Below are 26,258 nucleotides of genomic sequence, written 5' to 3' on the forward strand. Positions count from 1 at the left end.
AGGGCAAATAAGCGGAAGGCAATGCCGGGTACATGTAGGAAACGAAACGTCAGACTTCTTCACACCACAGGCTGGCGTACCGCAGGGAGCCATCATATGCCCGTTGTTATATACCCTCTACACAGAAACCATTCCGACCACAGATGGCAATAAAGAAGCACTGGCCTTATACGCCGATGATACGGCACACTGGGTCACAGACAATACAAAGAAAGGAAAGTGCATATTTGTATAAACTAGAAAAATGGATGGCAAGAAATGGGATCCAACCATACCCCAGCAAGACTCAAATAGTACTTTTTCGACATCGAAATCTAACCAAAAATAAAAGACATCAAAATGAAAGAGACATAAGACTCACACTATAGGGTACGCCACTCCAACTAGGGAATACTGCCGAATATCTGGGGATCCACTACGACAAATATCTGAACTAGCACACTCACCAACATGAATTACTCAACAGGATCAGAAAAAGACAAGGACTCGTCAGATAAGTACAAGGAAGATTCGAAGGATGCAGCACACACAGAGCAATACCAACATACAAAACTTTCGTAAGACCACTACTAGAGTATGGGGCCCCAGCTCTAGGAGGAACTACACAAAGCAATGAGGTATATAGGATCGCGAAAATCACACCACTACAAACACGTCTAGCCAACCTAAGAGCCAGATACAGCAAAAGGATACTACAGAATCGCCCCGACTTAGAGCACATCATAACCACCAAAATCAACAAAACAAGAAAGTGAAACATTCACCCAAATAGGACAGTGGCCCAAAACACTACCAAAGAGTTCCCAGAACTAGCGCCAACAATGGCGCCCCTCACCGAGGACGAAGAAACACCACCACACCTGGGCGAGATACAAGACCAAAGAGTAGGAGAACCAGAACGCAGCAACCAATGCAGCAAACAGGAAGTGGACCTTCGCTCCACAACAAACATTCTAATAAACAGTCACTGCCCACAGCAGTGGGATCTGTAATTAAATATAAGAGTAGAACAAACAAATATACTTATCATAAACTAGTTTTAAGCACCAAACTTAGAATTATAAGCTATAATAACCAGTAAAATAAATATTGTTCCTTAAAATTGTAAGGAAATATAGCTAATCAAATAAATATGTGTAAACCAAAGGCCGAATAGAGCATGAAGAAGCGCTCCATCGGCCTGCCCTATCCACTTCAGGTGAGAAGGTTAAAAAATAAATAAAATTTCGCACAGTACTGATATCTTTTCTAAATCGTTTTGCAATTGGTTTTTGATCTTCTGATAACTTTACTAGGCGATAAACGACAGCTTCATCTGCAAAGAACCTAGGACGGCTGCTCATATTTTGTCCTAAATCGTTTACAGGCCTATAATATTACCTTGGGTCCTACAATATTGCCTTGGGGAACGCCAAAAATAACTTCTGTATTACTCGATCACTTTCCATCAGTTACTACGAACAGTCACCTTTCTGAAAGAAAATCACGAATCCAGTCTCATAACCGAGACAATATTCCATAAGCCCGCAATTTGACTGCATTCTGCTTGTGCGGTACGGTTTCATAAGCTTACTACACTACTGGCCATTAAAATGGCTACACCAAGAACAAATGCAGATGACGAAAGTGGCGGCTGAGCACACGATCATCACCAAACGACGCGCACAATAGATCTTTCACGCGTCTAGCAATATGGGGTGGAGCGCCATCCTGCATAAACATCGTACGTTCCAGCAGGTGTTTATCAGCCAGGCTGGGGGTGATGCGATTCTGTAACATATCGGCGTACCTCTCATCCGTCACGGTAGCAGTTACAAAACCAGAATCACGCATTTCCTCGAAGAAAAAAGGCCCGATAACAGTAGATGTGGTAAATCCAACCCATACCGTGACTTTCTCGTCGTGCAATGGAGTTTCCACGACAGTTCTAGGATTTTCGGTAGCCCAAATTCTGCAGTTGTGGGCGTTGACAGCAACCAATCGTCATCTTCCGCCATCTTTTAAAACGCCCACACCGCAAATGCCAACCTCGTTTGAATGCTCTGAAAAGCTAATCATTTGCATTTCACAGCATCTCCTTTGTGTCGGTTAAATTTCGCGTCTGTAGCACGTCATCTTCGTTGTGTAGCAAGTTTAATGGCCAGTAGTGTAGAAATTTCAGCCGAATGCATATTGTAACGAACTCATTTTAGCGACTCATTCTGTGTAGTAGTCTTCACTGAGGCACGGACTGATTTTTCCCTCTATGTGTTTCAGCCGACACCCACGGGGAGCCTGGCGGCGCTGGTGTCGGTGCTGCCGTCAGCCAATGGCGCCCCAGACGGGGATTCCTCTGTCAGCCTCACCAGGGACAAGCGCTCCCCCTACCACATCATCAAAGGTAGGCGGCACCGCGCCGCGCCACGCTTCACGTTATGCTGCGCGCTTAGTTTTTGCACGTCGCTCATTCGCCGCTGAAAGCTCCACCGCTCCAATACCAGTTCGAGAAAAGAGGGCACTGTACGTGTCATTAAACTGCTGTCTGCCATCGCTAATCTATTGGAGGTACAGGGTGTCCATTATAAAAGTTCTACATATCTCCGTATCTAATCCGCTAGCCACCAAGCGGTGTGTGGCGGAGGGCACAATTTGCGCCAAAGTCATACTTGCCCCCCTCTGTTCCACTCACAGATCGCACGACGGAAAAACGACTGTCTGAACGCATCAGTACAAGCTCTAATTTGCCTTATCTTTGAATGATAATCATTGTGCGATTTGAAAGTTGGTGGTAATAAAACCGGGAGATCAAAAAGTCAGTATAAATTTGAAAACTGAATAAATCACGGAGTAATGTAGATAGAGAGGTACAAATTGACACACATGCTTGGAATGACATGGGTTAGAACCAAAAAAAATACAGAAGTTCAAAAAATGTCTGACAGATGGCGCTTCATCTGATCAGAATAGCAATAATTAGCATAACAAAGCAAGACAAAGAAAAGATGGTTTGCTTTACAGGAAATGCTCAATATGTCCACCATCATTCCTTAACAATAGCTGTAGAGGAATAATGTTGTGAACACCACTGTAAAGCATTTCCGGAGTTTTGGTGAGGCATTGGCGTCGGATGTCGTCTTTCAGCATCCCTAGAGATGTCGGTCGATCACGATACACTTGCGACTTCAGGTAACCCCAAAGCCAATAATCGCACGGACTGAGGTCTGGGGACCTGGGAGGCCAAGCATGACGAAAGTGGCGGCTGAGCACATGATCATCACCAAACGACGCGCGCAATAGATCTTTCACGCGTCTAGCAATATGGGGTGGAGCGCCATCCTGCATAAACATCGTACGTTCCAGCAGGTGTTTATCAGCCAGGCTGGGGATGATGCGATTCTGTAACATATCGGCGTACCTCTCACACGTCACTGTAGCAGTTACAAAACCAGAATCATGGATTTCCTCGAAGAAAAAAAAGGCCCGATAACGGTAGATGTGGTAAATCCGACCCATACCGTGACTTTCTCGTCCAGCAATGGAGTTTCCACGACAGTTCTAGGATTTTCGGTAGCCCAAATTCTGCAGTTGTGGGTGTTGACAGACCCTCGGAGCTTGAAATGAGCTTCTTCTGTCCACAACACGTTACTCAACCAATCGTCATCTTCCACCATCTTTTGAAACGCCCACGCCGCAAAGGCCTCCGCTTCACTAAATCGCCAGGTAACAGTTCATGATGCCGATGGATTTTGCACGGAGGGTACGCCTAAGTGCCAATCAAACAGTAGTGTATGGAATGCCGGTGCGACGTGCGACTGCACGAGCGCTGACTTCCCCGTGCATAGACGAACCCGCTACAGTCTCCATTCCTTCCTGAACTGTCTCAGCAACATTACGCCTTGTGTTCAGTCGGCCACTGCTGGGTCTATCATCTAAACATCCCGTGGCTTCGAACTTAGAAATCGTTCTCGCCACAGCTGCATTTGTCAACGGACCTTTACCCATTCGAATCCCCTTCCTATGGCGATAGGATCGTAACGCTGAACTAGCACATTTCCCATTCTGATAATACAGTTTCACTAAAAGCGCCTTTTCAGGTAACGTCAAAATGCTGCGACTGCTGGCGCATCTGATTCTCTCTCTCATTACAGCTCCTTTTATACACGATTGTCATGCGCAGTCACTGACGTTTTGCTGTCCGGCGCCATCTGTCGGACATTTTGTGAACTTCGGTTTTTTTCTAATAAAACCCCATGTCATTCCAAGCATGTGTGTCAATTTTTACCTCTCTGTCTACATTATTCCGTGGTTTATTAAGTTTTCAAATTTATACTGACTTTTTGATCACCCGGTATATGCTCTACATCCCCAGTGAAGAGCAGTTTTCGGAATTTAGTGAGCAACCCCTTCCGTTTAGTGCGCTGTCTATCTGCAAGTGTGTCCCACTTCAAACTTTCTATGAGATTTGTAACGCTCTCGGGATGGCTAAATTGTACCAGTCATAAATCTTGCCGCTCTTCTTTGGACCTTCTCAATCTCTTGAATCAGACCCAACTTGTAAGGGTCCCATACAGACGAACAATACTCCAAGACTGGACGAACTAACGTACTGTAAGCTATTTCCTTTGTTGAAGGACTGCATCGCTTCAGCATTCTACAATAAGCCGCAATGTAGAGTTAGCCTTACCCGTTACTTGCGTAATCTGATCATTCCAGTTGAGATAATTTCGAATAGTCACACGCAGATACTTAACGGATGTTATCGCTTCCGAAGACTGATCATTTATTTTGTACTCGTGCATTAATGGGGATTTTCGTCTTGTTATACGCAGTAGGTTACACTTTCTAATATTGAGAGATAACTGCCAGTCATTACACCACGCATTTATTTTCTGCAAATCCTCATTGATTCGTTCACTACTTTCGTGTGATACTACTTCCCTGTAGACTACAGCATCATCGGCAGACAGTCTAATACCGCTGTAAATACCGTCAACCAGATCGTTTATGTAAATCGTAAAAAGCACCGGACCTATTACACTGCCGTGGGGCACACCTGAAGTTACTCTTGTTTCTGTTGAAGTTTCGCCGTTCAGGACGACATACTGCTCCCTGTCTGTTACACTGGACTCGCATTCGGTAGGACGACGGTTCAATCCCACGTCCCGCCATCCTGATTTAGGTTTTCCGTGATTTCCCTAAATCACTCCAGGCAAATGCCGGGGTGGTTCCTCTGGCAGAACAATTGAGAGAAAATTTGGAATACATTTCACATAAATTTTCTCAGCATGTTATAGTCTTAGGTGGAGATTTCAATTTACTAGATATAGACTGGGACACTCAGATGTTTAGGACGGGTGGTAGGGACAGAGCATCGAGTGACATTATACTGAGTGCACTATCCGAAAATTACCTCGAGCAATTAAACAGAGAACCGACTCGTGGAGATAACATCTTGGACCTACTGATAACAAACAGACCCGAACTTTTCGACTCTGTATGTACAGAACAGGGAATCAGTGATCATAAGGCCGTTGCAGCATCCCTGAATATGGAAGTTAGTAGGAATATAAAAAAAGGGAGGAAGGTTTATCTGTTTAGCAAGAGTAATAGAAGGCAGATTTCAGACTACCTAACAGATCAAAACGAAAATTTCTGTTCCGACACTGACAATGTTGAGTGTTTATGGAAAAAGTTCAAGGCAATCGTAAAATGCGTTTTAGACAGGTACGTGCCGAGTAAAACTGTGAGGGACGGGAAAAACCCAGCGTGGTACAACAATAAAGTTAGGAAACTACTGCGAAAGCAAAGAGAGCTTCACTCCAAGTTTAAACGCAGCCAAAACCTCTCAGACAAACAGAAGCTAAACGATGTCAAAGTTAGCGTAAGGAGGGCTATGCGTGAAGCGTTCAGTGAATTCGAAAGTAAAATTCTATGTACCGACTTGACAGAAAATCCTAGGAAGTTCTGGTCTTACGTTAAATCAGTAAGTGGCTCGAAACAGCATATCCAGACACTCCGGGATGATGATGGCATTGAAACAGAGGACGACACGCGTAAAGCTGAAATACTAAACACCTTTTTCCAAAGCTGTTTCACAGAGGAAGACCGCACTGCAGTTCCTTCTCTAAATCCTCGCACAAACGAAAAAATGGCTGACATCGAAATAAGTGTCCAAGGAATAGAAAAGCAACTGGAATCACTCAACAGAGGAAAGTCCACTGGACCTGACGGGATACCAATTCGATTCTACACAGAGTACGCGAAAGAATTTGCCCCCCTTCTAACAGCCGTGTACCGCAAGTCTCTAGAGGAACGGAAGGTTCCAAATGATTGGAAAAGAGCACAGGTAGTCCCAGTCTTCAAGAAGGGTCGTCGAGCAGATGCGCAAAACTATAGACCTATATCTCTGACGTCGATCTGTTGTAGAATTTTAGAACATGTTTTTTGCTCGAGTATCATGTCGTTTTTGGAAACCCAGAATCTACTATGTAGGAATCAACATGGATTCCGGAAACAGCGATCGTGTGAGACCCAACTCGCTTTATTTGTTCATGAGACCCAGAAAATATTAGATACAGGCTCCCAGGTAGATGCTATTTTCCTTGACTTCCGGAAAGCGTTCGATACAGTTCCGCACTGTCGCCTGATAAACAAAGTAAGAGCCTACGGAACATCAGACCAGCTGTGTGGCTGGATTCAAGAGTGTTTAGCAAACAGAACACAGCATGTTGTTATCAATGGAGAGACGTCTACAGACGTTAAAGTAACCTCTGGCGTGCCACAGGGGAGTGTTATGGGACCATTGCTTTTCACAATATATATAAATGACCTAGTAGATAGTGTCGGAAGTTCCATGCGGCTTTTCGCGGATGATGCTGTAGTATACAGAGAAGTTGCAGCATTAGAAAAATGGTTCAAATGGCTCTGAGCACTATGGGACTCAACTGCTGTGGTCATAAGTCCCCTAGAACTTAGAATTACTTTAACCTAACTAACCTAAGGACAGCACACAACACCCAGCCATCACGAGGCAGAGAAAATCCCTGACCCCGCCGGGAATCGAACCCGGGAACCCGGGCGTGGGAAGCGAGAACGCTACCGCACGACCACGAGATGCGGGCGCAGCATTAGAAAATTGTAGCGAAATGCAGGAAAATCTGCAGCGGATAGGCTCTTGGTGCAGGGAGTGGCAACTGACCCTTAACATAGACAAATGTAATGTATTGCGGATACATAGAAAGAAGGATCCTTTGTTGTATGATTATATGATAGCGGAACAAACACTGGTAGCAGTTACTTCTGTAAAATATCTGGGAGTATGCGTGCGGAACGATTTAAAGTGGAACGATCATATAAAATTGATTGTTGGTAAGGCGGGTACTAGGTTGAGATTCATTGGGAGAGTCCTTAGAAAATGTAGTCCATCAACAAAGGAGGTGGCTTACAAAACACTCGTTCGACCTATACTTGAGTATTGCTCATCAGTGTGGGATCCGTACCAGATCGGGTTGATGGAGGAGATAGAGAAGATCCAAAGAAGAGCGGCGCGTTTCGTCACAGGGTTATTTGGAAACCGTGATAGCGTTACGGAGATGTTTAACAAACTCAAGTGGCAGACTCTGCAAGAGAGGCGCTCTGCATCGCAGTGTAGCTTGCTCGCCAGGTTTCGAGAGGGTGCGTTTCTGGATGAGGTATCGAATATATTGCTTCCCCCTACTTATACCTCCCGAGGAGATCACGAATGTAAAATTAGAGAGATTAGAGCGCGCACGGAGGCTTTCAGACAGTCGTTCTTCCCGCGAACCATACGCGACTGGAACAGGAAAGGGAGGTAATGACAGTGGCACGTAAACTGCCCTCCGCCACACACCGTTGGGTGGCTTGCGGAGTATAAATGTAGATGTAAATGAAAGGGCACGGCCGACTTCCTTCCCCGTCCTTCCCTAATCCGATGAGACCGATGACCACGCTGTCTGGTCTCCTTTCCCAAACAACCAACCAACAACCCTGTCTGTTAGAAAACTTTCTATGCAACCGCATATGCCATCGGATAGACCGTAAGCGCGCACTTTTTGTAGCAAGCGACAGTACGGAACTGAGTCGAACGCCTTTCGAAAGTCGAGAAATATGGCATCAACTTGGGAGCCGGTATCCAGAGCCTGTTGTACATCATGCACAAAGAGGGCCGGCTGTGTCTCGCATGACTGCTGTTTCCTAAAACCGTGCTGGTTTCCTGTCTCAAAATACTGTAGAAAGAAAACCACTGTTCAGGATGACATGAAAGTTGAACAGTATATTGCTGACGCAGGGCGAAACGACTGCTACGTTCAGCACTCTACAGTTCTGGCACTGTTAATTATGTAAGCCCATCCACCACGGCAAGGTCGCACCACGTCGGATAGCAAAATTCGGTTTTTAACTGCCCTGAGGCGAAAAAAAGGCATAAAAAGCAAAATGACGTCGGTTGATAACTGTCGTGAGACTGGGACAAGACATGTTCAGCATGCAGTCCACCGTTTTCTGCCCCAAGATGAAATCTAGAAACAGCATATTCCACAACAGATCGGTGTGTCTGCGGGGTCATGTTCAGTTACGAACAAGTATTGCGCAGTGCATTCTGGAGCACTGCACACAGAATGTTCCAGATACCCCTACAGCCATAAGTGACACGGATTAATAACAGGTGATCTGGACGGCCAGGCTGTAGCGGAATGACGGCTGGTAATTCTATCATTTCCCAAATGCCACTGCAGTTGCCGTTCCACTGGCTGGGCAATGTGCAGAGAAGCACCATCTGGCACAAAAATGATCCAGCCTTCACCCCCAGGCTGTTGATCAGTGCAGAATTCTCTCATTGCGTTTGCCAGTAACGGTACTGGTAATAGGACCTTTAGTACGCAACTCCTCGAAAAAATAACTCCCTATGATAAACGATCCCGCCTACCCGCAACACACAAGTCACCTTTCCGGAATGAAGCCATGCCAGTTGATGTGCGTGCGGATTTTCTGTTGCCCATATTATGCAGTTCGGCGTATTGGCACGTTCTTGGAGATGGAAATGGACATCGTCTCTCAACAGAATGTTCCATGGCCATTCTCTGTCCACTTCCATGTGACAGAGAAATCTCAGAGTGAACATTTGTCTCGGTGGCAGGTAAGCAGGAAGCATGTAACCTCCCCCCTCACTTATCGACCTTAATGACAGTGAAAAATTAAACCGCGTATACCTAATGGAAATTTGGGAAAAGCAATCGTCACCGAAGTTAATCTATCGGTAAAGAGGGAGGAAAGGGTTACATCTGAATGAAAGGAAAAATGCAAATGAAACTGGTGGAAATTAATTTTGAAAAGGGGTAAAGTTAATAAAGAAAGTAAATGTGCGGCCGTTACGTTAACAGTTAACTAGCGGTAATTAGATATTTGAGATTTGGGGGAAATCACGGTCGCCAGTCCTAAGGACAATTACTATAGTAACTGAAAAAGAAAGGTTATTACACATATAATTAACACTAGAAGCGTGGCAACTGAAGGTTGACACGTGTAGTGTGAAAACTGAAAGTTTGTCAGAAGTAATAAATTTCGCTACACTCTGACTTAATTTAGCAAAAGAATTAATAAAACCGGAAAATCGAAAGTTAATTTAGTGACTGAAGTTAATAGTGAGCTTTCTTTCTGAAGCACATCGAAATCCAGTAAAATACGGTTAGTCTTGGACTACCTCAACAATCATTTCAAAAGCAACTTGACTCTACGCAATTTAGAAACAAGAGATTTAACTTTGAACTTGAATTAAATGATTCTGAACTATTAACAATAGTAAAATTTAGTACGTACCAAGCTGAGCTGCAGTCACAGGTAAGCTAAAATATGCTAACAAAACTCGCACTCTAAATTTGTGCTCGTGTAACCTAAATATTGTAGCCAGCTACTGAACTTTGAAATTAAAGCAGTGAAATCTAATTATATTATTTTAATGCTGGCGTTTGAATTTCAACGACACTCGGGTTCATTTCGGAAAAGGAAGGGACCCTGCTTGGCAATGCAATTGGGACAATGAGCAACAAAGGTTCATGCTAAGTTGCTGTAATTTTGCGAGGCAAATGGAACAATTTGAAAAGCTGAGGTCTGCCATACAGTTCTGAAACTTTACGTGCTTTTAGTCTTCCTTGTTGGTTGATTGAAGGTTTGAAGCCGTCGATCGAGGAAGTGGCGACAGTCACTCATTGTCGGCCGTCGCTGTTGCAGAAGCTGAATGTTGGCGCGCCTTCTTCTCGACACGGTCACCAGGCGAAACGGGCTCTTGATGCGCACCAGCTAATGCTTCCCGTCCGCGACACTATGTCAGAAACTATCATCGCGAGTCGAGCGCAATTACATGCTGCCAAACCCCGAAAGCGCGGCAACTCGCGGGAGCGTCACACAACACCTGCTCCACTCGCTACTTCCGCCAGACTCCCCCTGCCCGCGCCCCACGCGGCAGAGTTAACCCTCCCAAAGATCCTACACACTTTGATTCTTCACACGACCTATCGATGTAATCGTTCGATAGCAGTTTTCCCTAGGCAAGACCCAGCGTAAAAATACAAATGATATTTACGAAACAAACCAATTATACATCGACATAAATGCATAAATATATATATATATACAAACAGTAAAACAATTACAATATATAAAGAGACAGAAATGTCATATCTTGAGGTAACAAAACAAGGAAAAAAAATAATAGTACAATAGACGAAAATAGGAGGATATGCATTTCCGGCGTTACACGTGCCCCACATTGTCTGAGGATGTTCGTGTAACGTAAACAGACTCAGAAAATGTCCCAAAAAAGAAACAGCGGAAATGCATATGCTCAAAACATCAACAAAAGTTAGCATTCGTCTAATTAACCATAAATCAATTCTTAGACCATAATAATTGAGTGGAGACACTCCTAATCTTATTCCACTCTGTCACCTTGCACAAAATAAAACAGGTTGACAACATATTAAAATTCATAGAAAATATAGAAAATGGTTTAGCTATTCCAAAATCATTAAAATTCGTAACACTATGAGAAATGGAATACTATTTACAAAATTAATCAGAGTACATGGTCATAAAAACAGGTAGATCAAAATACGCAAATTAATTATTAATTACATAGAATACACATTTTATATAACCTTTTCGTAATTAATACGCTTGCCATGAGAGTCCACTTAATGCTAAACAAGAAAATAATATTCAGTAGATCGAAAAAAACGTAAGTATTGACAGCAGAATTCTTTCACATCAGCTGTCCGGGAAGAAAAACTATTCCGCCTTTCGTACTCGCAAGTACAAAGAATGCCGACAGCGGCACAAGAGCCGACAGCGGCACAAGAGCCGACAGCGGTTCCGCCCCGCCAGTATTGTTGCGCCCGCCTGTGCGGCACGCTTGATCTCTCTCGCCCTTGTAACGGCATTTCCAGAACGTCCGTTTCACTGAATTCTTTCGGTAAAACTCACTCCCGAGTAATCTCAAGGAGTCCATAAACACTATCACAGTGGATAACTCAACACTGTCCATCATCACACCCATGTACTAGCCTGAAACTTAAAACAGCGTCTAAGTACATCGGCAATGACTAGTAGAACACATATTCATGGAATCTTACAGCTATTTACAAAATCATATTTACATTCCTTAATCTACTGTGACTCAGCTGAAAACTTAAACTAGCAGCTTGGATTTTTCAGTTGATTAGATCATGATTAAATTGATTGAAATTAAATTGATTAATCAAAATTAATTACTTATTAATTACAACTTCTTTAATGACCTTGGTCAGTCAAAAGCATGGCAATCTAGCAAATCGTTAAATCTTACACTCTATTTTACATACTTTATAAATTACCCATTGTGTGGTATTAATCGATCCTAGGTTGGTACAATTTCAAGTCTACTATATTCCGTATACCTAATCGTTTTCCAGAGCTTGGATACTCTAAGCAATAAGCATTTGTGTCAGGTATACCAATGGCTTTATATGGTCCATTATAAACAAACTTAAATTTAGAGATTTCATTGTCTGTCTCGCTCGATTTCTCATGAGCTTTTACAAGTACTAAGTCTCCGATTGCAAACTTAGCAAAACGTGCTTTAGCGCCATGACGACGTATGTGAGCATCGGCTTTAAGCTTCATTACTTCTCGCAAACGATCTTTTTTTCACACCAATACTAATGTTAATCCGTGGAGGGAATTTGATTATCTCTTCCACTAAACTTTCTACACTTTTGTCAATGCCGAGATTCCTCACTTTACGGCAGTTCAAATTCATACCTACATCAATACCATCCGGCCAGTTAACAATGTGTATAGGCTGGTATTGCCTATGCACACCGTCTCCTGCCTCGTCAAAGCTAACCACTATTGTTTTATCTTGTGACGTACATGTCAAAGTTTTGCTTTCGCAATTAATCACTGCACGGTACTTTAATAGCCAATCTAACCCGATAATTACTTCCGTAGTTAAGTCTGGCACGACGACAAACTCTTGTTCAGATCGTGCCCCATATATCTCGAAGTTGACAAAAATCTGTTTTGTGACCGGTTTACTGGCCTTCCCAGTAGCACCGATAATTTTCACTCCTGTTACTGGCATAACTACGATGCCAGGTCTGTCTTTCAGTAACTCAAATATTTTCCCAGATACAGCACTCAATTCTGCACCGGTGTCAATCAACACGTTTAGTTGTAGGTCGTGCATATTAACAGACACTACTATCTGTCTACACTTGTCCTCGACTGTTTCTTTATTTTCCCACAGTAAATCCTCGTCTATATCCAGGTCATTCCAGAAAAAACCATCCGGCTTTGATCCTAAATCCTGTTTATCTGGCGGCTTTTTCAGCCTCTGTTCACATACAGTTTCAATTTCAACACGTCTGTCCTGAGGCTTAGTCTGTAGCTTCGCCTCCAATACCGAAACCTTTTCCTGTAACTCGTCAACTAGTGAGTGTTGCATTGCTATCGATTCACTAATTGTCACCTTCGTTGATTCCTCTTTGGCCAGATTGATCTCATCTGCCAATCTACCTGGAGAAATGTGCCCAGTAGTATCTGCAATTACTTCCTCTAGATCTGCGCAACCCACACTGTTATCGTCTGACCGTATAACGTCAGCTCTAACCTCATACACACTGTAATCTACGTGGTTTTTTACCAATCGTGTCCGGCTATCACTAAAATTTTCGTAATCTTTCTCCTTAATACTCTCGCAATGTTTAAACTGGATGTTCGCGTCGGATGGGTCGGCTACTTCTACCATTACAACTTTCGGTAAAGTCTGCCGGTTAGGGCCAGAACTTTCCGTTACTACTTCAACATTCAACTCCTGCGGGACGAAACACGACGCATCTTGCTCGTGCTCCCCATTAACATCAACTATTTCTAGTAAAGTCTGCCGGTTAGGGCCAGAACTTTCTATCACTTCACAATCACTATCTTCCTGCGGGACGAGACGCGGCAAATCCTGCCCGCGCTCCCCATAAACACTTCTCCCGTACAGGCCCCTATAATCTCTTAGTTCGTCGTATAAGCGACCGAACTGCCTTAACCAGACCTCATCCCTCTCTGCATCTCCTCGCTCGATGACGGACGTTTTATCCGACATTTGATCTTCTTTCAACACTTGCGAATCATTCTTAAACTCAATCTCCAGTTCCGCTGTGGGTATTACAGCTGCCACTTTATAATCGATTTCCGGAACACTACTTAAATTGTTCTCACTGACAGTGAATGTACTTCCTACTGCCGTGTCTACAGCTGATCTACTACTTGTGGGCGCACTCCTTTCTCCTAACACTGGCACACTCTCCCGCCGTTGATTATTCCATACGGAATTTTCATAACGACGACACCTGGGTTTTCTCCTGTTATTGGACCGCCAAAATTTCTCCACGCCCGGTCGGCCCCTCACCGGCGCGGCTAATGGTTTCCCTGTCTCGTCCCAGCAGATACGCTCCCCGGATACTGCTGAGGCGGCTGGTCACACCCTCTGGCGTTATTACTATTCTGTGAAGCCCGTATCACGTTAGTGTGATACTGGTTTCCGTCATTCCTGTTATTATTTGCATTGTACAGATTGTTATTACGGTCCGAACCATTTTTGTTATTGCTGCCATGGTTGCGGTATGCATTATTCCCATTGTTATCGTTGTTGTGGTTGCTGTGGTACCCGTTGTTGTTACCACGGCCTCTACCACTGTCGCGATTATTGCGCCAATTGTCCTCGTCCTCCACTCTTTCCAGGAAATCATTTATTGTCCTGTAATTGCTTCCTACGTAGCGTTTTGTATCATCTGGAAGCTTTTTGTAGAGTTCCCAGACTATTTCGGATTCCGTGCGGCGATCACGCAAATATTCCAACTTGCGGATCCAGCCCTCACAAAACTCCTTCATCGAGCCGCGCGAATTCGCATCGAAAGGCCTCGATACGACAAATTCGCGCCAGACACTTTGCTGTTTTTGCTCTGACCAGTATTCAGCCAGAAACAAATTTTTAAACTCGTCAAAAGTCAGGTTCGTAATGTTGAGGTTTAAGCCCCAACGCTTGGCATCACCAGCCAACACATCAATAATCGCATTAATTTTTCTCTCATTACTCCATGATCTGGGTAAAACTCTTTCACAGTTTTTAATGAAATCCGTCGCATGTACACCGCCTTTTTTCAAGGGGTCAAACCGCTCCTCTTTCGTCAACAATTCCGAACTATGTGCACAGATTGGCACATAGCTTTGTTTTTCGTCAAGTTTCTTTTCTAATTCCGACACTCTCGTAATTACTTGGCAAGTGGTTGCCGCAAGCGTTTCCACTTGCCTCTTTTCCTCTTCGCAGGTATTAGCCTGCTTCGTCACTTTTGCATCAACCTCGGACACTAAAGCCTTTAAAGTTTCCACCTTCTTTTGATCCTCTTTTTTCACTAATTGAATTTGTTCCGTCACCTTATTCTCGATGATCGGAGCAACTGCGTCTCCTACACTTTTCTCGATTCTGCTAATTTCGGAATCAAAACGAGTATTTATGCTCGCAATTTCCGCCTGAACGCCTATCATTTCCTGTTTAAGATTACCGATTTCGGTATTAATTACAACAATATCTTCTTTGATTTTATCAACTTTTGTGTTAACAACTCCAACATTGTTGATAACAACGTTAATAGCTTTGTTCTGATTGTCTAGCATCCGTTCAAATTTTTCAGACTGAGCTTCTTGCTTGGCAGCCCGAGCTTCTTGCTTGGCAGCCTGATCTTCTTGCTTGACCGATTGACTCTTGATTTCGTTAATCAAAACGTTCAATAAATCAGTTAAATTCCCGGAAACTACCGGTTTTACTTCCGTAGCGGCTTCCTCTTTAATTGTCCCCCCGTATTCGTCATCAAGGGATTCAGATTTGATTTTCACTTCTGATTCCGAAACATTTTCTAAAGTTTGGAATTCCATTTCTGCTCTTTGTTGCGATTCGGCGGTCGCGTCTTTCATGCTAGCCGCCTGCCCCTGAACAATGGGTGCCGCGGTGCGCGTTTCCCACTGTTCGACCGATTGTTCCGTATACAAGTCTACCAAATTTTGGCAATTGTTGCCTTCACTCATTTTAATAATTTTCAATATAATAGCCAAATCTCAAATATAATTAGGATTCCTCCCACTACTTAATCTCGCTGACGTAACTATCTGTTCGTAACCAATACTTTGTTACGACATTTGCACCAAAGAAAATTCGTGTCCAGAACAACCTCAAATCTGAAGATTGTCCTGTCACCAGGTCGCCACGTGTAACCTCCCCCCTCACTTATCGACCTTAATGACAGTGAAAATTAAACCGCGTATACCTAATGGAAATTTGGGAAAAGCAATCGTCACCGAAGTTAATCTATCGGTAAAGAGGGAGGAAAGGGTTACATCTGAATGAAAGGAAAAATGCAAATGAAACTGGTGGAAATTAATTTTGAAAAGGGGTAAAGTTAATAAAGAAAGTAAATGTGCGGCCGTTACGTTAACAGTTAACTAGCGGTAATTAGATATTTGAGATTTGGGGGAAATCACGGTCGCCAGTCCTAAGGACAATTACTATAGTAACTGAAAAAGAAAGGTTATTACACATATAATTAACACTAGAAGCGTGGCAACTGAAGGTTGACACGTGTAGTGTGAAAACTGAAAGTTTGTCAGAAGTAATAAATTTCGCTACACTCTGACTTAATTTAGCAAAAGAATTAATAAAACCGGAAAATCGAAAGTTAATTTAGTGACTGAAGTTAATAGTGAGCTTTCTTTCTGAAGCACATCGAAATCCAGTAAAATACGGTTAGTCTTGGACTACCTCAACAATCATTTCAAAAGCAACTTGACTCTACGCAATTTAGAAACAAGAGATTTAACTTTGAACTTGAATTAAATGATTCTGAACTATTAACAATAGTAAAATTTAGTACGTACCAAGCTGAGCTGCAGTCACAGGTAAGCTAAAATATGCTAACAAAACTCGCACTCTAAATTTGTGCTCGTGTAACCTAAATATTGTAGCCAGCTACTGAACTTTGAAATTAAAGCAGTGAAATCTAATTATATTATTTTAATGCTGGCGTTTGAATTTCAACGACACTCGGGTTCATTTCGGAAAAGGAAGGGACCCTGCTTGGCAATGCAATTGGGACAATGAGCAACAAAGGTTCATGCTAAGTTGCTGTAATTTTGCGAGGCAAATGGAACAATTTGAAAAGCTGAGGTCTGCCATACAGTTCTGAAACTTTACGTGCTTTTAGTCTTCCTTGTTGGTTGATTGAAGGTTTGAAGCCGTCGATCGAGGAAGTGGCGACAGTCACTCATTGTCGGCCGTCGCTGTTGCAGAAGCTGAATGTTGGCGCGCCTTCTTCTCGACACGGTCACCAGGCGAAACGGGCTCTTGATGCGCACCAGCTAATGCTTCCCGTCCGCGACACTATGTCAGAAACTATCATCGCGAGTCGAGCGCAATTACATGCTGCCAAACCCCGAAAGCGCGGCAACTCGCGGGAGCGTCACACAACACCTGCTCCACTCGCTACTTCCGCCAGACTCCCCCTGCCCGCGCCCCACGCGGCAGAGTTAACCCTCCCAAAGATCCTACACACTTTGATTCTTCACACGACCTATCGATGTAATCGTTCGATAGCAGTTTTCCCTAGGCAAGACCCAGCGTAAAAATACAAATGATATTTACGAAACAAACCAATTATACATCGACATAAATGCATAAATATATATATATATACAAACAGTAAAACAATTACAATATATAAAGAGACAGAAATGTCATATCTTGAGGTAACAAAACAAGGAAAAAAAATAATAGTACAATAGACGAAAATAGGAGGATATGCATTTCCGGCGTTACACGTGCCCCACATTGTCTGAGGATGTTCGTGTAACGTAAACAGACTCAGAAAATGTCCCAAAAAAGAAACAGCGGAAATGCATATGCTCAAAACATCAACAAAAGTTAGCATTCGTCTAATTAACCATAAATCAATTCTTAGACCATAATAATTGAGTGGAGACACTCCTAATCTTATTCCACTCTGTCACCTTGCACAAAATAAAACAGGTTGACAACATATTAAAATTCATAGAAAATATAGAAAATGGTTTAGCTATTCCAAAATCATTAAAATTCGTAACACTATGAGAAATGGAATACTATTTACAAAATTAATCAGAGTACATGGTCATAAAAACAGGTAGATCAAAATACGCAAATTAATTATTAATTACATAGAATACACATTTTATATAACCTTTTCGTAATTAATACGCTTGCCATGAGAGTCCACTTAATGCTAAACAAGAAAATAATATTCAGTAGATCGAAAAAAACGTAAGTATTGACAGCAGAATTCTTTCACATCAGCTGTCCGGGAAGAAAAACTATTCCGCCTTTCGTACTCGCAAGTACAAAGAATGCCGACAGCGGCCCAAGAGCCGACAGCGGCACAAGAGCCGACAGCGGTTCCGCCCCGCCAGTATTGTTGCGCCCGCCTGTGCGGCACGCTTGATCTCTCTCGCCCTTGTAACGGCATTTCCAGAACGTCCGTTTCACTGAATTCTTTCGGTAAAACTCACTCCCGAGTAATCTCAAGGAGTCCATAAACACTATCACAGTGGATAACTCAACACTGTCCATCATCACACCCATGTACTAGCCTGAAACTTAAAACAGCGTCTAAGTACATCGGCAATGACTAGTAGAACACATATTCATGGAATCTTACAGCTATTTACAAAATCATATTTACATTCCTTAATCTACTGTGACTCAGCTGAAAACTTAAACTAGCAGCTTGGATTTTTCAGTTGATTAGATCATGATTAAATTGATTGAAATTAAATTGATTAATCAAAATTAATTACTTATTAATTACAACTTCTTTAATGACCTTGGTCAGTCAAAAGCATGGCAATCTAGCAAATCGTTAAATCTTACACTCTATTTTACATACTTTATAAATTACCCATTGTGTGGTATTAATCGATCCTAGGTTGGTACAATTTCAAGTCTACTATATTCCGTATACCTAATCGTTTTCCAGAGCTTGGATACTCTAAGCAATAAGCATTTGTGTCAGGTATACCAATGGCTTTATATGGTCCATTATAAACAAACTTAAATTTAGAGATTTCATTGTCTGTCTCGCTCGATTTCTCATGAGCTTTTACAAGTACTAAGTCTCCGATTGCAAACTTAGCAAAACGTGCTTTAGCGCCATGACGACGTATGTGAGCATCGGCTTTAAGCTTCATTACTTCTCGCAAACGATCTTTTTTTCACACCAATACTAATGTTAATCCGTGGAGGGAATTTGATTATCTCTTCCACTAAACTTTCTACACTTTTGTCAATGCCGAGATTCCTCACTTTACGGCAGTTCAAATTCATACCTACATCAATACCATCCGGCCAGTTAACAATGTGTATAGGCTGGTATTGCCTATGCACACCGTCTCCTGCCTCGTCAAAGCTAACCACTATTGTTTTATCTTGTGACGTACATGTCAAAGTTTTGCTTTCGCAATTAATCACTGCACGGTACTTTAATAGCCAATCTAACCCGATAATTACTTCCGTAGTTAAGTCTGGCACGACGACAAACTCTTGTTCAGATCGTGCCCCATATATCTCGAAGTTGACAAAAATCTGTTTTGTGACCGGTTTACTGGCCTTCCCAGTAGCACCGATAATTTTCACTCCTGTTACTGGCATAACTACGATGCCAGGTCTGTCTTTCAGTAACTCAAATATTTTCCCAGATACAGCACTCAATTCTGCACCGGTGTCAATCAACACGTTTAGTTGTAGGTCGTGCATATTAACAGACACTACTATCTGTCTACACTTGTCCTCGACTGTTTCTTTATTTTCCCACAGTAAATCCTCGTCTATATCCAGGTCATTCCAGAAAAAACCATCCGGCTTTGATCCTAAATCCGGTTTATCTGGCGGCTTTTTCAGCCTCTGTTCACATACAGTTTTAATTTCAACACGTCTGTCCTGAGGCTTAGTCTGTAGCTTCGCCTCCAATACCGAAACCTTTTCCTGTAACTCGTCAACTAGTGAGTGTTGCATTGCTATCGATTCACTAATTGTCACCTTCGTTGATTCCTCTTTGGCCAGATTGATCTCATCTGCCAATCTACCTGGAGAAATGTGCCCAGTAGTATCTGCAATTACTTCCTCTAGATCTGCGCAACCCACACTGTTATCGTCTGACCGTATAACGTCAGCTCTAACCTCATACACACTGTAATCTACGTGGTTTTTTACCAATCGTGTCCGGCTATCACTAAAATTTTCGTAATCTTTCTCCTTAATACTCTCGCAATGTTTAAACTGGATGTTCGCGTCGGATGGGTCGGCTACTTCTACCATTACAACTTTCGGTAAAGTCTGCCGGTTAGGGCCAGAACTTTCCGTTACTACTTCAACATTCAACTCCTGCGGGACGAAACACGACGCATCTTGCTCGTGCTCCCCATTAACATCAACTATTTCTAGTAAAGTCTGCCGGTTAGGGCCAGAACTTTCTATCACTTCACAATCACTATCTTCCTGCGGGACGAGACGCGGCAAATCCTGCCCGCGCTCCCCATAAACACTTCTCCCGTACAGGCCCCTATAATCTCTTAGTTCGTCGTATAAGCGACCGAACTGCCTTAACCAGACCTCATCCCTCTCTGCATCTCCTCGCTCGATGACGGACGTTTTATCCGACATTTGATCTTCTTTCAACACTTGCGAATCATTCTTAAACTCAATCTCCAGTTCCGCTGTGGGTATTACAGCTGCCACTTTATAATCGATTTCCGGAACACTACTTAAATTGTTCTCACTGACAGTGAATGTACTTCCTACTGCCGTGTCTACAGCTGATCTACTACTTGTGGGCGCACTCCTTTCTCCTAACACTGGCACACTCTCCCGCCGTTGATTATTCCATACGGAATTTTCATAACGACGACACCTGGGTTTTCTCCTGTTATTGGACCGCCAAAATTTCTCCACGCCCGGTCGGCCCCTCACCGGCGCGGCTAATGGTTTCCCTGTCTCGTCCCAGCAGATACGCTCCCCGGATACTGCTGAGGCGGCTGGTCACACCCTCTGGCGTTATTACTATTCTGTGAAGCCCGTATCACGTTAGTGTGATACTGGTTTCCGTCATTCCTGTTATTATTTGCATTGTACAGATTGTTATTACGGTCCGAACCATTTTTGTTATTGCTGCCATGGTTGCGGTATGCATTATTCCCATTGTTATCGTTGTTGTGGTTGCTGTGGTACCCGTTGTTGTTACCACGGCCTCTACCACTGTCGCGATTATTGCGCCAATTGTCCTCGTCCTCCACTCTTTCCAGGAAATCATTTATTGTCCTGTAATTGCTTCCTACGTAGCGTTTTGTATCATCTGGAAGCTTTTTGTAGAGTTCCCAGACTATTTCGGATTCCGTGCGGCGATCACGCAAATATTCCAACTTGCGGATCCAGCCCTCACAAAACTCCTTCATCGAGCCGCGCGAATTCGCATCGAAAGGCCTCGATACGACAAATTCGCGCCAGACACTTTGCTGTTTTTGCTCTGACCAGTATTCAGCCAGAAACAAATTTTTAAACTCGTCAAAAGTCAGGTTCGTAATGTTGAGGTTTAAGCCCCAACGCTTGGCATCACCAGCCAACACATCAATAATCGCATTAATTTTTCTCTCATTACTCCATGATCTGGGTAAAACTCTTTCACAGTTTTTAATGAAATCCGTCGCATGTACACCGCCTTTTTTCAAGGGGTCAAACCGCTCCTCTTTCGTCAACAATTCCGAACTATGTGCACAGATTGGCACATAGCTTTGTTTTTCGTCAAGTTTCTTTTCTAATTCCGACACTCTCGTAATTACTTGGCAAGTGGTTGCCGCAAGCGTTTCCACTTGCCTCTTTTCCTCTTCGCAGGTATTAGCCTGCTTCGTCACTTTTGCATCAACCTCGGACACTAAAGCCTTTAAAGTTTCCACCTTCTTTTGATCCTCTTTTTTCACTAATTGAATTTGTTCCGTCACCTTATTCTCGATGATCGGAGCAACTGCGTCTCCTACACTTTTCTCGATTCTGCTAATTTCGGAATCAAAACGAGTATTTATGCTCGCAATTTCCGCCTGAACGCCTATCATTTCCTGTTTAAGATTACCGATTTCGGTATTAATTACAACAATATCTTCTTTGATTTTATCAACTTTTGTGTTAACAACTCCAACATTGTTGATAACAACGTTAATAGCTTTGTTCTGATTGTCTAGCATCCGTTCAAATTTTTCAGACTGAGCTTCTTGCTTGGCAGCCCGAGCTTCTTGCTTGGCAGCCTGATCTTCTTGCTTGACCGATTGACTCTTGATTTCGTTAATCAAAACGTTCAATAAATCAGTTAAATTCCCGGAAACTACCGGTTTTACTTCCGTAGCGGCTTCCTCTTTAATTGTCCCCCCGTATTCGTCATCAAGGGATTCAGATTTGATTTTCACTTCTGATTCCGAAACATTTTCTAAAGTTTGGAATTCCATTTCTGCTCTTTGTTGCGATTCGGCGGTCGCGTCTTTCATGCTAGCCGCCTGCCCCTGAACAATGGGTGCCGCGGTGCGCGTTTCCCACTGTTCGACCGATTGTTCCGTATACAAGTCTACCAAATTTTGGCAATTGTTGCCTTCACTCATTTTAATAATTTTCAATATAATAGCCAAATCTCAAATATAATTAGGATTCCTCCCACTACTTAATCTCGCTGACGTAACTATCTGTTCGTAACCAATACTTTGTTACGACATTTGCACCAAAGAAAATTCGTGTCCAGAACAACCTCAAATCTGAAGATTGTCCTGTCACCAGGTCGCCACGTGTAACCTCCCCCCTCACTTATCGACCTTAATGACAGTGAAAATTAAACCGCGTATACCTAATGGAAATTTGGGAAAAGCAATCGTCACCGAAGTTAATCTATCGGTAAAGAGGGAGGAAAGGGTTACATCTGAATGAAAGGAAAAATGCAAATGAAACTGGTGGAAATTAATTTTGAAAAGGGGTAAAGTTAATAAAGAAAGTAAATGTGCGGCCGTTACGTTAACAGTTAACTAGCGGTAATTAGATATTTGAGATTTGGGGGAAATCACGGTCGCCAGTCCTAAGGACAATTACTATAGTAACTGAAAAAGAAAGGTTATTACACATATAATTAACACTAGAAGCGTGGCAACTGAAGGTTGACACGTGTAGTGTGAAAACTGAAAGTTTGTCAGAAGTAATAAATTTCGCTACACTCTGACTTAATTTAGCAAAAGAATTAATAAAACCGGAAAATCGAAAGTTAATTTAGTGACTGAAGTTAATAGTGAGCTTTCTTTCTGAAGCACATCGAAATCCAGTAAAATACGGTTAGTCTTGGACTACCTCAACAATCATTTCAAAAGCAACTTGACTCTACGCAATTTAGAAACAAGAGATTTAACTTTGAACTTGAATTAAATGATTCTGAACTATTAACAATAGTAAAATTTAGTACGTACCAAGCTGAGCTGCAGTCACAGGTAAGCTAAAATATGCTAACAAAACTCGCACTCTAAATTTGTGCTCGTGTAACCTAAATATTGTAGCCAGCTACTGAACTTTGAAATTAAAGCAGTGAAATCTAATTATATTATTTTAATGCTGGCGTTTGAATTTCAACGACACTCGGGTTCATTTCGGAAAAGGAAGGGACCCTGCTTGGCAATGCAATTGGGACAATGAGCAACAAAGGTTCATGCTAAGTTGCTGTAATTTTGCGAGGCAAATGGAACAATTTGAAAAGCTGAGGTCTGCCATACAGTTCTGAAACTTTACGTGCTTTTAGTCTTCCTTGTTGGTTGATTGAAGGTTTGAAGCCGTCGATCGAGGAGGCGGCGACAGTCACTCATTGTCGGCCGTCGCTGTTGCAGAAGCTGAATGTTGGCGCGCCTTCTTCTCGACACGGTCACCAGGCGAAACGGGCTCTTGATGTGCACCAGCTAATGCTTCCCGTCCGCGACACTATGTCAGAAACTATCATCGCGAGTCGAGCGCAATTACATGCTGCCAAACCCCGAAAGCGCGGCAACTCGCGGGAGCGTCACACAACACCTGCTCCACTCGCTACTCCCGCCAGACTCCCCCTGCCCGCGCCCCACGCGGCAGAGTTAACCCTCCCAAAGATCCTACACACTTTGATTCTTCACACGACCTATCGATGTAATCGTTCGATAGCAGTTTTCCCTAGGCAAGACCCAGCGTAAAAATACAAATGATATTTACGAAACAAACCAATTATACATCGACATAAATGCATAAATATATATATATATATATATACAAACAGTAAAACAATTACAATATATAAAGAGACAGAAATGTCATATCTTGAGGTAACAAAACAAGGAAAAAAAATAATAGTACAATAGACGAAAATAGGAGGATATGCATTTCCGGCGTTACAAGCAACTCCTGAACGCGGATGGTTTTGTATGGCTAGCAATGCAGGATGTTTCGTAGGATTTTAAGCACAGTGCTTGATGGCAATTCGAACGTTTTGGCAGTTTCCCGTGCACTGCACCTTTGTACACCACTGTTCCACCCCTCCTGCAAAGCTGTAGCCCCATGTTCGACAGATGGATGATCAACTGCTTTCCTCTTTATGGGGTATTGTACTTAAAAAAAGCTGTGTTTCCGACTTTTCTGATCATTTTCTCCAGACCCTTAGCAGACATCAGAGGGGTGCCATTTTTCAGACCCTTGAGTGTCCAGCATTTCTGCAGAGCTACTGGCGCACAGTCACCGTTCTGCTGAAATATCTCTACCAGTAGCCCATAGTCCTTCATGTATGTTCATGGAGAACATATTGAGCAGCACTCCTTGCAGTGTTTTCACTGCAGAGCTGGCGGCCACATCTCGTGCTCTTGAGCATATCCCCTCATGCCCTGGAGAGTCATTTCTCCAGTGTACTGACTCACTGAGCAGCCTACAAGCTATCGATCATTGCTACCCTCTGGTAGCGTCCATTCAGCAGTCCATCTATGCCCGCCGTTCCGTGGTGTTTATGTGGACCACAGGACACGTCGGAATCCCCGGCGACGAACTTGCCGACATGCTGGCCAAATAGGCGACGTGGAAACCGCTTCTGGAGGTAGGCATCTCCCAAGATGACGTGAGTTCTGTCTTACACCGCAGGGTTTTCCGGCTTTGGGAGACGCAATGGCATAACAGCACGCACAGCAAACTGCATGTCATAAAGGAGACTACGAATGTGTGGAAGTCTTCAATGAGGGCCTCTCGCAGGGAATCAGTTGTCCTCTGCCGGCTCCTCATTGGCCATACGTGGCTAACGCACGGTTACCTGCTGCGTCGCGAGGACCCACCTCAGTGTCGCTGTGGCTCCCAAATGACAGTCGTCCACCTCTTGCTGGACTGCCCAATTTTAGCCGCTCTGCGGCAGACTTCTAACTTTCCCAGCACCCTGCCTTCGGTGTTTGGCGACAGTGCCTCCACAGCAGCTTTAGTTTTACGTTTTATCCGTGAGAGTGGGTTTTATACTTCTGTGTAGGTTTTAGCTCATGTCCTTTGTCCATCTGTGTCCTCCACCCTAGTGCTCTTAGGGTGGAGATTATAATGTGTTGCAGAGTGGCTGGTTCAAAATGGTTCAAATGGCTCTGAGCACTATGGGACTTAACTGCTGTGGTCATCAGTCCCCTGGAACTTAGAACTACTTAAACCTAACTAACCTAAGGACATCACACACATCCATACCCAAGGCAGGATTCGAACCTGCGACCGTAGCGGTCGCGCGGTTCCAGACTGTAGCGCCTAGAACCGCTCGATCACTCCTGCTGGGAGAGTGTCTGGCTTTCCCTTTTTATTCTCGTTGTTGGCAAGCCACTGTAATCTGCTTTCGTGTTTCACTCTCTTCTATTTCTAGCGTCTCTCTGTTGTTTTCTTGTCCTCTTTTCTTCCTTTTAGTGTTCGTTGCCTTCCCTTCCTTCTTGTGGCTTTTCCTTTCTTTCCGTTTTGTGTTATATGTTTCGTCCGTTTTATTCTCAGACTTGTGGCACTGTTTTATTAGGAACAAGGGACCGATGACCTCGTAGTTTGGCCACTTCTCCCGCCTTTAAACCAACCAACCAACCAACCAACCAATCCTTCATGGGGACAGCCATGTTGGACCTCCGACGAAAACTCAGGAACAACGGCGCGCCGCGTGTCTGTTGTTTGTGCATATTCTGACGCTTACAGCGCCATCTGTTGGTCAAACTTTCGTTAAAATTTTTAGTTCCGTGACGTTACGCCCTGTGTAAATAATGTGCTCTTCAAATTTGATGACATTCTGAGCAATGGTTCCCTTTCTACAGCGTTTTTAAACGGGAGCTTTAATTATGAATACCCTGTATGCCCTAAACATCAGGTCTAGGTTCACTAGCTGAACCAGGTAAGCTATTTCAGATTTAACTATATTACATTTCCGTACCGAAAATATATTACGGCAATGTTGGCCGCCATAGTATTGCTGTTGACAATGCTGCAATATGGCTGTAATACATGGCAGTTTTGTGGGATGGGTGGGCAATATTGCTGACGTCACAGATTGCTACAAATAGACCGCGCCGCTCGAACTGTCAACGCAACTGGCACTGCTAAGAGTATCCTACGACTTCCACATCGCTGCCAGCGGGTT

At 43.3% G+C, this 26,258-nt stretch overlaps 1 protein-coding gene across 1 annotated transcript in view; it reads left to right on the top strand.

Annotated features, from left to right (window-relative positions):
* Window positions 1–26,258, top strand: part of LOC124552591 (corticotropin-releasing factor-binding protein) — a 1,062,428-nt gene that overhangs the window by 696,677 nt on the left and 339,493 nt on the right. The window contains exon 3 of the mRNA XM_047126916.1: window positions 2,257–2,380. Coding sequence (XP_046982872.1) covers window positions 2,257–2,380 — 124 coding nt within the window. The remainder of the gene's footprint in view (window positions 1–2,256; window positions 2,381–26,258) is intronic.

This window comes from Schistocerca americana, chromosome 10 (genome assembly GCF_021461395.2).
Source record: "Schistocerca americana isolate TAMUIC-IGC-003095 chromosome 10, iqSchAmer2.1, whole genome shotgun sequence".
Lineage (NCBI taxonomy): Eukaryota > Metazoa > Arthropoda > Insecta > Orthoptera > Acrididae > Schistocerca > Schistocerca americana.